This window comes from Athene noctua, chromosome 8, assembly GCF_965140245.1.
Source record: "Athene noctua chromosome 8, bAthNoc1.hap1.1, whole genome shotgun sequence".
NCBI lineage: Eukaryota > Metazoa > Chordata > Aves > Strigiformes > Strigidae > Athene > Athene noctua.
The window spans coordinates 3,336,159-3,348,892 of NC_134044.1; the positions used below are offsets into that span (position 1 = coordinate 3,336,159).

Below are 12,734 nucleotides of genomic sequence, written 5' to 3' on the forward strand. Positions count from 1 at the left end.
TTGTCAAGATTTGCTATTTCTTTCAGCTCATAACTTTGGAAACAAGACGGGTGACTCTTGATAAATCCAGCTGTAACTGGAAGAAATGACTCATGTTGTTATGGGGACTCATGGAAATATACCTGACCTCACCTGGTGTGGTAAATTTCATATTTTTCAGTCTTCTCCACCATAAGGAAAAAAATAGCTGTCTAAAAGGCAGCCCATGAGAACACAGGAGTAACAGCAATCTTTTGTTAACTTCAGAAGATGCTCTCTTCTTGAAATGCATCTGCCTCCTCTTCATCAGCGGAAAAAAAAAGTCACTTTGAAAGGCTAACTAAACTGACTTGAAGAATATAAGGTGAAAATCAAAACAGGGGGCAAAAACGGTTTGAATCAACAAAGCAGAAAATTGCCATGCATTTATGTCACCATAAATTGAAATTCCACTACAACCATCTAATCCACAGAACTATTCTCCGCTAAACTATCTGTGAAAAAGGTATTTATTTCCATCAAATATACATATAATCTCCTGTTAATACTTCTCAGTTTAATAAATGTAATGCTACTTAGCAGCACTGCTAGGTCCCTCTGAAATATCCTTATTATACAGATGCATAATTAAAGTCACTTGCATGATATTCCATTTCTCTATATAAACCGTGTGATTTACTTATTAATCAGTTTTGGTCTCCCAAAATGAAAATTTAGTCCCTTCTTTTAATAGCTGGCCATATAACAACTTTCTCAACAGCTTTTGTGCAGAAGTGCTTTACCACATTACTTTGTTTTTACGTTTAAGAGATACCAGTACACTGCAAAAATATGGCTTTCTTTTAGAGAGAATGTAGTATCTTCTGTTTTCTTCTAGATACCTTATTTAATTCATTAATTTTATTGTTATCCACCTTCCTGGACTCTAAAGTATTACTCCCACCTCTGCCCCCAGAGGCAAATTAAACCCCTGTAAAACTCCAGCCTGTCCTCTCTCTGGAAGAGAAACTGTCTTTAATGAAGGTTATGAACTTTTTCTGGTAGTCCAATGATTTTATTCCTAAATTGTTTCTAAGTCTAGGAGTGTGATCTGATCATGTTCTGATTCTCAGTTCACTGGTTTATTTCAGGATGTCATTTTTGGACATTTGTGATAATACTTCCAAAACAATTTTTAGGACATAGTAGACTAGGGGTTTTTTTTCTGTTTGGGGGTTGAGGGGCTGGTTGTGTGTCTGCTTGTATCTGGTTCTGCATCTGGATGACAGAGAAACTTTTGGTAAGAGGGAATCTCTAGTTACTCCATTTACAGCCCTGCAGAGTTGTGTAAACAGAAGCTCAATTCAATCTCTAAAATAAAACTGTGATTTGATTGAGCTGCAGCATGTAAGTTACAAAAATGTTCACAACTTTACTTAAAAATGCTTGACAGAGAACTTGCTGCATTTCAACTAAAACTGCGCAAACTCTTAACAGCCCTCTGTTCAAATATGTAACTCCATTTCTCATAAATGATCACAGGAGATGTGGTCTATGTATTTAGTATCCTTTTCCTTGAGATACCTGTCCATCATTACCCATGGTAAGAAATTATACAAGACCAATAATTTACTTTTTCTGAAATTTACAGTATTCATTAACTGTTCTTTCCACACATTGATAATCCAAGCAGATTATTAATTTTTAAGCAGGCATCTTATTTCAAACAGTTTTAAAGAACTTCTTGATATTTAGTTTTATTAAATTTCAAGAACAATCACTTCATAATGTCAACAATTCTTTTTAAACCACTGATATTTTTTTGATATATCTTAGAAATTTATCACCACTAGCTCTTATCATGGAGCTACCTGCACTACTTTGAGGTTCAATTCATATAGTTGGCTAAATAATCTTGATCCAGGAGTCTGTGCTGGGAATAAACATGGTCAACAGGAAATTTATTCTTGTCATACTAAATTAGATCTGAAGTAAAACTTGGTTTAGTGGTTTAATCCCTGAGAATTTGGGGATCTGATAATTTCCAGAGTCTAAAAAAAAGGTTATTTCAAATAACAATATTAGTGGCTATATCTATGTAGTTAAATATCTCTACAATAAATTTTCATTCCCAAAAGTTGCTAAAAGTATTTCTAGGCCCTTTTCCAATTATCACAGTTTCCTAAATAATATCAACTTCCAAGTTATCCAGAACTTTATTCAATAACAATAAAATTCACAAAATAAATAGTAGACATTGTGGTAAATCTGACAAATTACCTTAAAGGTATTTCAAAAGATGATGTTATGACTCTGTAGAAGCTTATTTCCACAACAGATGGTGCCTATTAAGCGCCACAGACTATTCCTGAATGAAAAGGCTTTCTAATCAGTCAAAGGTGTTTTAACTTCGTAACTCCTGAGTTCATCCCTTTATGAAATCAGGCAATTTTTGAAATGAAATACCCAGGACCCAATGCTACAGGTGGAGAGTATGAATACCAGTTGTTCTAAGCCAAAATTTAAGCTAATGGTGTTAAGTGAAAGAAGCATGAAACCCTCTGCTGCTCACTTCCCATCTGATGACAGTTATCCAAGAACTGGGTTCAGCTTTGCTAGGGGTTATCAGTTCCTTATTTAAACAAGGCTACAGAGACTGCTGGCAAGGGAGCTCCTCACTGTTTCTGCACAAGTGGTTAATAGTTTTGTGTAACTCCCTTTTCCACCCATCCAGGTACCCAAAAGCATTCCACCTTGCTTCTTGCTCAATGCAAACAAGGAGAAGACAACAACATGAAGGCAAAGGCTATTTACACCGGTCTTCCCTGTAACAGATTTGACCCTGGCAGTGCCAGAAAATGCCGTAACTTCCAGTTAAAAGGAGGTAAAAATTGTAAGGCTCAGCTGGTCATGGTTCAGGTTAAAGACGACTGAGGCAATATGATCAGACTGATATAAATGGGGAATCAAGTAGGTAGTAGTGGAAGGTGAGCAGGATTGTATTTGCATAAGAGCCCACGTCTTCCAAATTTAGATGCATCTTCTTTGAAACCCAAGCTGCTCTTCGTCTTCTGTATGTAGCTACTGTTAAATGGTTACAGAATAAGAGAATACTAGATTTGTTTTAACCACTTTCTTTGTGCCAGAGAATAAGGGTTTTTTTATTAGGATGTAGACCTTTTTAATCACCCCTTTTTCTCTTTAAAAGTAATTATTGAAGTGTGCAGTAGCATTGCACTTAATAAAACTACAGCTTTCTCAATGCAAAAGAGAGAGAATTGTAATTACAGTGTTTGCTGAGAGAAATGTCATTTTTGGAATTTAATTCCTATCTTTGGTCTGGAAAAAGTCTGACTCAACCTTCAGCAGAATTCACATCTTTGGAAAGACATGAGGACCCTTCCTATTTGTAATTCAGTAAGAAAGTGCTAAGATCTAGTGGTATTTGATTCTTTTCATAATTAGTTCCTGTCTTCACAGAAAGTACCATTTATATAACCTAAAAAAAAAAAATCCAGCAACGCACCTAATACATAGAGACAAATTCATATACAGGCACAATTTGCTCGCAAGTCTTAGAACAATACTGTCAAAAAATGAAACTAATGCTTCTTCTTATCTGCTTAGTACAGACGTGTCCCTCCTGTAACAAATTTGTATTATACAGAAAACAAACTAAGCATAAATAAGGAGGAAATGACACAGATCTGGCTAATATGACAGCAAGAATTCAGAATCATTAACACCAAGAGTTATTTATTGCTCTAATTTTTAAAAGTTGTAGCATTAAAACATCATCGATCTGAGAGAGACTTCTCAAATGGTAACTCTGTAGTCACATGAGTAGTGAGTAGTACCATTTTCCAGATCAATATGTATGTAATTAAATTAATACAGTGGAAAACAAGCAGTACTATTTGAAAGCCTTACACAATTTATCTCCAATGAGCAGTGCCAAAGATAATTTTACAAGCTGTGAATTTACTAAGTAGCACACAGGAGTAGAACGCAGACTTTGTTCCTCGCTTACAAGGAGTGTTTTCATTTTCAGCAGAGACTTGAACATATTATACAGAACCGGCAGTGCAGAACTTGCTCTTAGACTATAATTTCAAAGGGAATTTGTCTTTCTTTACATTATGTATTTGCTCTAAAATATTCTAGTATCGAAAGTTCTGTCAATTAATTTAATAAATATTCTAGTATCGAAAGTTCTGTCAATTTAATAAATTTATTTGAAAGTTTATATTAATTCATACTAATAAATTAGTTAATAGCTGATTTTAAACTACCTTATTTTTGGTCTGCTGTCATACTTGAAACATGAATAGTTCAATATATTCAGGTAGCAAGTAATAAAGGAAAATATGTTTGGTTTAAATTACTGTCGCTCCTGTTACCAATTCACAGGGTGAAATCTTGGACTGGAGTCAGACCTCAGCACAACAGCAGGTATTTCATTCACATTTTGAAACCACAGACCAGTATGCCCTTCATTCATGACTCCTATACGGAAAGGTCAGCAAATTCCTGCATTTTTTTCCCACTAGTTTCTGAAAGTAGTGAGATGCACCTTTTGGGAAGCAGATGCCATTAGTTCACAAGTGGCTATAAAATGTGATGTGCTACTTCAAGGCTTTTTTCACTGTGAGATGTGATCCCCCCCCCCCCCCCCGGCTTCCCATCCCCAGAAGAGTTAGGGAGATGCAAAGCTTAAAAGAACAAAAAAAATATATTTGTAGCCATTCTTCCCATAGCCAGATAAACTTTGAAGAGCTAAAGAACAGAAAAAAAGTAGTAAGGAAGAAAGAGTACATTAAGATGAAAAGTACACATACCATTCAGTAGCGAACTGTAAGAATTATTTAAAACCCGTCTGGTTTAAAAACGATACACACAGCAACTAAAGCTTTAGTTTCACAAATGTCAACAAATACCAACCATTTGCACTTTTCCACAAAAAATTATTCTGATGTAACCATATTAATTGTCAAGTGTTTGATACGAACTTTTTAACCTTACCTATCTTCATTTAAAGAACTGATGAAACATTTAATGCATGTGTGGTAATCTGATTTATCTTCTACCCAAGCCAGTTAATAACTTGCATCTTATCTTCAGTTTGAATTTTATAAGCTTTCACTTCAAGATAAACACCCTGTAAAAATGACCTCAAGGCTCAGAAAAAAGAAGTATAAAGTTCAGATCTGGTTTATCTACACCACATATGAAATTAACATTAAGCCATTGCCATCTTTCAAGTCTTACCTTGCCATTTTTGAATGTGGTTAACAGCATGTTTTTAACTGCATCATATAGTTATTGGCGGTGTATTTATTTCTGCATACTATGCATATGAAGCATTTCATAAATCCTCGACATTACTATGACTTAAATCATGAGTAAGTATAATTTTTTTCATGTGTATTAGTCCTTTAATTTGCAACCTCAACCCTATCCAACTGCAACTTCTACCCTACCCTTCTACTCACACAGTAAAAAGGGATTTTGCTGAAGAAACTGTAAGAAAGCATATTTTATACCCTTATTAAAAATTGACTCCAATGCAATGAAAAGCATTATTTTCTAATTGTTGAAAATATGAAATGTTTATGATATCAACTTCTTAAAAAGCTTTATCTCTTCAGGCATTTATTATTAACACATGCAAAAGTCAGCAACATTTCTCACTAATAATTTGCAGTTCCTTATGAAAGGACCATTTGCAGGAAACTATCAAGCAGTCTTCCTTCCATGCTCAGTAACATCCATCTGTACAGAGTGATATTATTCCATTGATCACAAAACTGTGTACAAAAAATGACAGAAAACTAATTTTCTAAAAACTATTACTTACAATGTTATACCCCCTATTAAAATACTATTAAACTAGATTAAATAACACTATTTTCTGGCTAATTTGCCTTCTGAAATCCTGTCCAACAGCAAAGCAAGCAGTTGCTTGTTCATTTCTTTTGCCAGACCATACAATGGTCACTTTAAGGTGCTTTTTCCTGGTTTCAGCTTTCAATTTCCTCTGTCAAAACAAAGATCTATTAGCTTGCCCTTAATTAAGAGCACAGATCATTAATAAAAATCAAAATGAGCATGCATCCGGCATTCAAGCAAGCTAACCCAGAACTCCTGCACTTGTTGACTCAGTTTGCACGATTCAATCACAGAATTTTTCAGAGGATCTTACTAGAATAGTTGAGGAACAACCACAAGGCTCAAGCTGGAACAGTGTGGTTGCCCAAGTGACTGATTCACATCGAAAAATTCCATAACCATGTCCTGCTTTAAGTACTGGGCAAAAAAGTTCATACAAAGATTCCTGCTTACTCATAACTAAAAAACCCAATGCTAAACACCACCAGCAATCAAGGCTGACAGCTGCCAGTTTGAACATTCATTAACATTTGCTTCCACACAATAACCTAAAGAGAAGATTTTAAGGGGAAGAATAAGATATGAGAAACAGCATATAAACGAAATTCACCTGCCTCCTTCCCCAACTACTCCTAAAAACTTCAGTGTGCCAAGTCACTAAACCACTTAAAAGGAGAGCCCCTTACAATCCAGAGAAGGCTACAACACTGCTGAGAATTTAACCGTAGGGGAGTTTCACCAGTTTTGTTCCATCAGTACCTGGTGTCTCAGAGCTGTTTGACAGAGGTAAGGCTAGTAGCAGAAGCAGTGCTCAAATCACATCTCAAAATCTTCTTAAGAATGTACAGGTTTCTGGCTTACCTATCAGAAAATAAATGGAAGGGAAGAAGAGGAGTGGGAGAGTAAGAATGGGAATAATTTTCACTATATACTTGCAAGTAGTCAAGTGGCTCTCCTCTTCAGCTATGGAGATACCTTTTCCCCCTGCAACAGAAAGCTTCTTTTCTTACATGGACTCAATGGGTTGGTTTGTCCTTCACAGCTTAAGAGGCTGTTTCAACCACTAATTGTTTCTGGTTAGGAAAAAAAAAAAAAAAAATTTATTCCACAACCATGGCTCTCTGCCTTTAAAATGTAGAGGGTCAGAGTGCTTGTGGGGTTTTCTGTTTGTTTTATATCAATAACAGAAGGAAAAAACAGACAGCAATGCAGATACCCAAGTCAGCTTGAAATCCATAGAGCTCCAGAAATGGAAACAGCCTGGTTGTCATAGCAGCGGAGCATGATACCTGAGCTAATTACTCAGTCTGAGAGGCAGAGCTAATTAGCCCAGATGCAGCATCATACTGACACAGTTATAATCCTTCTGGGACCTGTACACGCATATTGCTGATTAGACATTTCAGCTTGCTTACAACTAGCTCAGAGATCTCAGCATACTATGCTGTGCTTTACATAAGTGCTCAAAAAAAGAAAAAAGGAAAATATCAAAAACGTGTTCCTACAAAGACGAAAGCAATAGAAAAGAGCTCTCAAAAAACCCCAGAAAACTGTGAACACTGATCTGCAAGTCTTCTGCAAGAGAGAAGGATGCCTGTATCCACAATGCTACAGACCAAACTACAACATTTGAAATGGAAAGCAGCAGTCTTGATACACTTCCACTCTCAGTAAAGTGAAAGTTATTTTAAAAAATCATTTTATCATTATGACAACCTAAATTTTAAAAGTTCCCTGTTATCTAAAAATGCAAAATCCTAAATTAAGTTCCTGACAGAGAAGTAAGAAGTTAAATACAACACCACCTGCTTTACACATTGTGAATACTATGGAAAATAAATACCTACTACCAACAAACAAACCTGGTTTTTTCAAGGACTGGAAACAGCATTTATTTGCTGTTTTTCTAAGAAGAAAAATATTTATATTTTAATAATATTTTTTAAATAACTTTTTCATCTTTCTAAGGTACTGATACAAGATCCTCCCTCTAGAAGGAGCAATGCATTTAAAGGGGTAGGTTAACCATTTCTCTGCCACAAAACCACAATATAACATCGTGGAGAAGACTTACATAAACTGAGAAAGACAGGAATTTTTGTTGGTATTCTTGAAGGAAAAAACAGCAAGATAAAAGAAAAATTTTTTAAGAAACTACTTTAACTTCTTTATAATCAAGATCAGCAAAGGCAACAAATGTACAGATTGAGCAGGCAACCTAGTGGAAAGATGGCGTGAAAAGTGATTTTAACTCCCATGTAAATCTAATTATTGAATTGAGATGCTTTTGGCAGTTCAGTAGGACAAACTTCTAATTTATACCAAATGATCCTTTAAAAACCCGGAAAGATTACTGAAGTCATGTTAAAACCAAATCTCTCATGTTTTAATAGACATTATTGTATGAACCAGAACACATTATATAGAAAGTAACTGATTAAATAGATACTCAGAAGAGTTGACAAAGGACAGACATGCTTGAATGTTTGGTTTACATTTATTCAGTTTTAAGTTGCACAGATCTTTTAAGTTTGCCTGCAAGTTCCATTAAATTTACAGTTTTTTGGTATTAATAATTTACATAACAAGCCTCCTTATTCGTATTTACAAGATATTACTTCTCATTTCAGGAAAATCTCTAAGGAAAGCTGGAGGATTCTAACAGCATCATTCAAGTGTATGCGCTGCCCAAATGGATGGGATAAATATATAAAAATCAATATTTCTCTAAACAGAAAGATATTTTTGCCAGGGTAATACCATTGCTAAATAAAACAGTTTGGTGCCTAAATGACTTCTAATTAAAGTCAGAAAATAGGCACAGACTTTTCATCTGCTTAAAACTTTTGGAAGAAATGTCAAGCTAAGTGTATTTTACATATATTTAGATACCAAATAACTCTAAGCACTGTTAAAATGCTAGATTTATTAACCTAGCAACACTTCCAAAATTTCCTGAGGATCCTCCTCCCAAGTTAGTTGTCCTCCTCCCTTCAAGTTAAATGTTATCAGTAGGCATTTAGATCCAACATTGGGAAAGAAGGCTGGAGAATCCGAGACAATGTTAGTGAAGCAAACTGAAAAGAAAAAAATTAAGGAATATTAAGGAAGATAAAGGAGCCACTGAGATTCAGAAGGAGCTGTTATTTATCAGAAATGAAAACAAACAAGAACGTTAACAAAATCTTTAAAGGGAAATAAAAATCTCATAATAGAGCATATAATCTTCACATGAGAAAGAAACTTGGTCTTTCAGAAAAAATGCAGAATGCCCCAAACTTCCATACCTCATTTCCATTAAGGACAGCTTAGTATGCATTTTACCTTAAGTGGACTATCAATAAAATCCACTCTCTTCTGATAAAGTTTTTACTTATTCTAGAAGACAGGCATGTTAATGGAAAACGCAAAGAACAGAATTGTTTGCCAGGATTTTAACCCTGTTTTACAGCTGTTACTGTACTCACTGCAAAAATTCCAACACAGAAATAAATCCCCCAAACACACCATAAACTCAGGGGATAAATAATTTTTGCTTCCTTTCTCCTATCGTTGTTCTGCAGGACCAGAAGGCCACTGAGGCAAGCTCAGCAGAGAAACATCCCTGCGGATACAAAGCAGAGAAGTGAAAATGGATAGGAAGTCAACATTAAAAAAAAAAAAAAAAAAAAAGTAAATTACATCAGCCACTTGAAGCGCTGCTGCTTCACAGCCAATAACAGAAAGCTTTTCTGGGAAGCAATTGCTTCAGCAGCATATGGTTGACAGCGGGCACTCAGCCTGCATCAGTCAGTAACATGAAGTTTAAAACATACAAATCTTCTGAGATTATAAGAGTGCTGCTTTCTCTAACAGGAAGAAAGAAACGAAGTAGAAATTAGAGAGCAGCAGGGGAATGAAGATATTTATGACATGCCTCCATCAACAAGAATAAAAACATATGGCCAAGGATCACTTTGCTTTAATGTTGCCCAATTTCTTAGAAGCTTGTGGGATTTTTTTTTTTATATACACCTTTACAAGAGCGTTAGAAAAAAGCAAACAGAATGGAACTACTTTCACATAAGCTGCCAAACAAGTCTGAAAAATATTTTAGGGAATCTGTGTGAACAGTACAGACATTGACACAGGCTGGTAATTTAAGCCCTAAGCTTCAGCCCTTTCACAGAACACTTCCAGAGCTTCAGTCTTTCCTATCATTCACAAAATAAGTCGATTTCCTTAACCTATGAAAAAGAGTTGCTGAAGCTGCTGACAGCTCATATTTCTTTTCTCCAATACTTTTAACCATACCTGCAACTTCATCTTATACTTAACAAGGAAGAAAGGGGATTCCTACCCAGATCATTTGATGTCTAAAGGTATATTCCCATGAGTTACAAACTGAAGAAAGGAATTTCTGAATTGTGGGTTATTTTCAACTCTACACAAAGCATATTATATGAAGCTTCATGAAACAGTATATAGTTTGGTTCTGGGCACTACAGAGAGAGAAGAGCTCTGTCGTCTTCTCCTTTCAAGGCTGAGTTAAGTGAAAAAAGACAACACATGAAAAATTCATTAGAAGGTACAGTGTGGCAACAGAATGCTAGGAAGACTGACTGCAGCATGTCTGGTAAGGGAGACTGCTTAAATAGGGTATAAAAAAGGCAGGCCACTTGCTGGTGAGTTGGTAAAGTATTACAGAGAAAGAAATAAGATTGGTGCTTCATCCAAAAGAAATCTTTCTTGCTAATTGAAGTCAGCTGAAGCCTGACTCCTTCCTCTTCAGTTAAAAAAAAGCTTTTTCCTAGAAAGAAAGAAAAAAATAGCAAAATTAAGGTATAGCTACACCTACTAATACTTGTGATAAAAAAAAACGGGGAAGAAACAGAAAGGGGACGTAAAGATACGCCTACCTTGATTAAAAGATCTTTCATCTCCTTTTGCTGACGAGCAGAGTGTCTCTGTGAGGATTTGTACACTTTAGGATGATGACAGGAAAGTGAGAAAAAGAAAGACTAGGCCCTTGACAAACAAGCTTTAAATAAAATTATTCTTGAATGTAGACAATATTTCTATATAAACCATGCATACGAGGAGTACCAATCCATGTGTCTCCCACATCTTTACCAGCATTTCAACTAATACACATGTTTGTATGACTGTCAGATTTATTCTATACAACTTGTTTCCAACGTTCTGTACCTCGACATCCTGAACACTGGATAAAGAAGTTGATTAAATCCAGAAGTGCTATGTCCCTGTCTTGTTTATATGATTCAATCCAGTCGTCCACCACAGACTGTCAAGAAAAAAAGAATACTTATCAGAGACTCTTAAAAAGTGTTTTATTAAAGGCAAATGACTTATTCTTTTCAGAATATAATTTTATAACTGAGCATTTAGTTTGCATAATTATACATGTGTACAAATTCAGAAATCTATACACCTTCTCTCAGGGTGGAGACAGAACAAATATTGCTAGAGAACAGAACTATATGCATCATTTTCTGGTATTATAATTGTAAAAACACAAGTTTAAATTGTAATTACTGCAATTCCTCAAAACTCTATTTACAGCATTTATCCAGTTTCAAAATTGCATTGAAAAAACAAACACAATGATTCCATTCACAATGACCAACATATATTCCCAGAAAACGGATGAGTAGAAACACTTTGAGATAAAAACTGCATTGATATTGCATAGTGAACATCTCAGTATTTATAAAGGCCAAACTAGTGTATCAGTCTTTCAGAAACACTGTACATAGTTCAGGAAGACAGAATGCAATGAGAAATACTTGGTAAATAAAAATAATACACAAAAATCAGTCTTACTGTGTTTAGGAATCAATAAGCCACCTGAATCACAGTATATGAAGCTGAGTCACAGTTTCAAACTGCACTCGGAACTGTAAGTACCCAGGAGATACTTTTATAATCACTGATATGCAGGCATAGCACGCAGTCATTATTATGAATAATAGCAGGGAGGAGGAAAGAAAGCATACAGGTGTCAAAAACATTTGTCATTTGTCCTGTATTAATCTCTGGGGACAGAAAATGTACCTCAGTACCTTGACGAGAATGGGCACTAAATGAATTTTGCCAGTCAACATAAAAGTGCAATCACAGCATCAGAAAGAGTTAATGGTAGCACTACATCAGCTGAAAGGAATGTGGCAAAACCTATAGCTGCTTCCCATACTGATACTTTACCCTACAGTTGTGACTATCGAAACAAAATAACTATGGAAACATTTAAAGACTGTTCTAAAAAAGCAAGAGGGTTGTGCGAGGTCCTTCCTCAGCCTGCTTCATGCTTAAGACAAGTATGGCTTACGTTGATGTCACTAAAATACAGTATTCCAAGTTCCTCAGTTACATAAACACTGAAGGTAATTAATTGTGTATATTTAATGTAACCAAATACTACGTTTTACTTACTTTATGAGAGAAAATATCTCTACTGTTCCATACATGTGGTAACATTCATTAAGAGAAGTTTGATTATGCTATCAGAGCACACCTTGTAAATTGATTATTTTCTTTTGGAGAGTTCAATGAATTTATATAAAATGAATTTTTAAAATCCTAAACACACACACACACTTCCAAGCGTGATGAAAAAGAATTAATAGGAAAGATAAAATGCAAACAATTCAATCTTTCAGAAAAATTTAGACTCTTTCTAAGGTAGGAGATGTAATGATAGGATCTTGAAAAATCCCTCTGCAGTTTCTAGCTTGTTCACATGCAAACTCCCCAACTGCTAGTGGGACCTTAGCAAGTGTCTAAGAAAAGGGAAGCAGCAAAAAAGTTGTGTATGTATTACACAACCCTAAACTGAGCCAAAACACTCCATGTTTACCACAGATCATTATACTCATTCTTAACCCAAG

General features: G+C 35.3%; 1 protein-coding gene across 2 annotated transcripts in view; it reads right to left on the reverse strand.

The window, feature by feature from the left end:
• STAG1 (STAG1 cohesin complex component) overlaps positions 1-12,734 on the reverse strand; it is a 208,640-nt gene that overhangs the window by 120,913 nt on the left and 74,993 nt on the right. For both annotated transcript variants that reach the window (XM_074911915.1, XM_074911914.1), the window contains exon 5: positions 11,035-11,131. In XM_074911915.1, the coding sequence (XP_074768016.1) occupies positions 11,035-11,131 (97 nt within the window). The remainder of the gene's footprint in view (positions 1-11,034; positions 11,132-12,734) is intronic.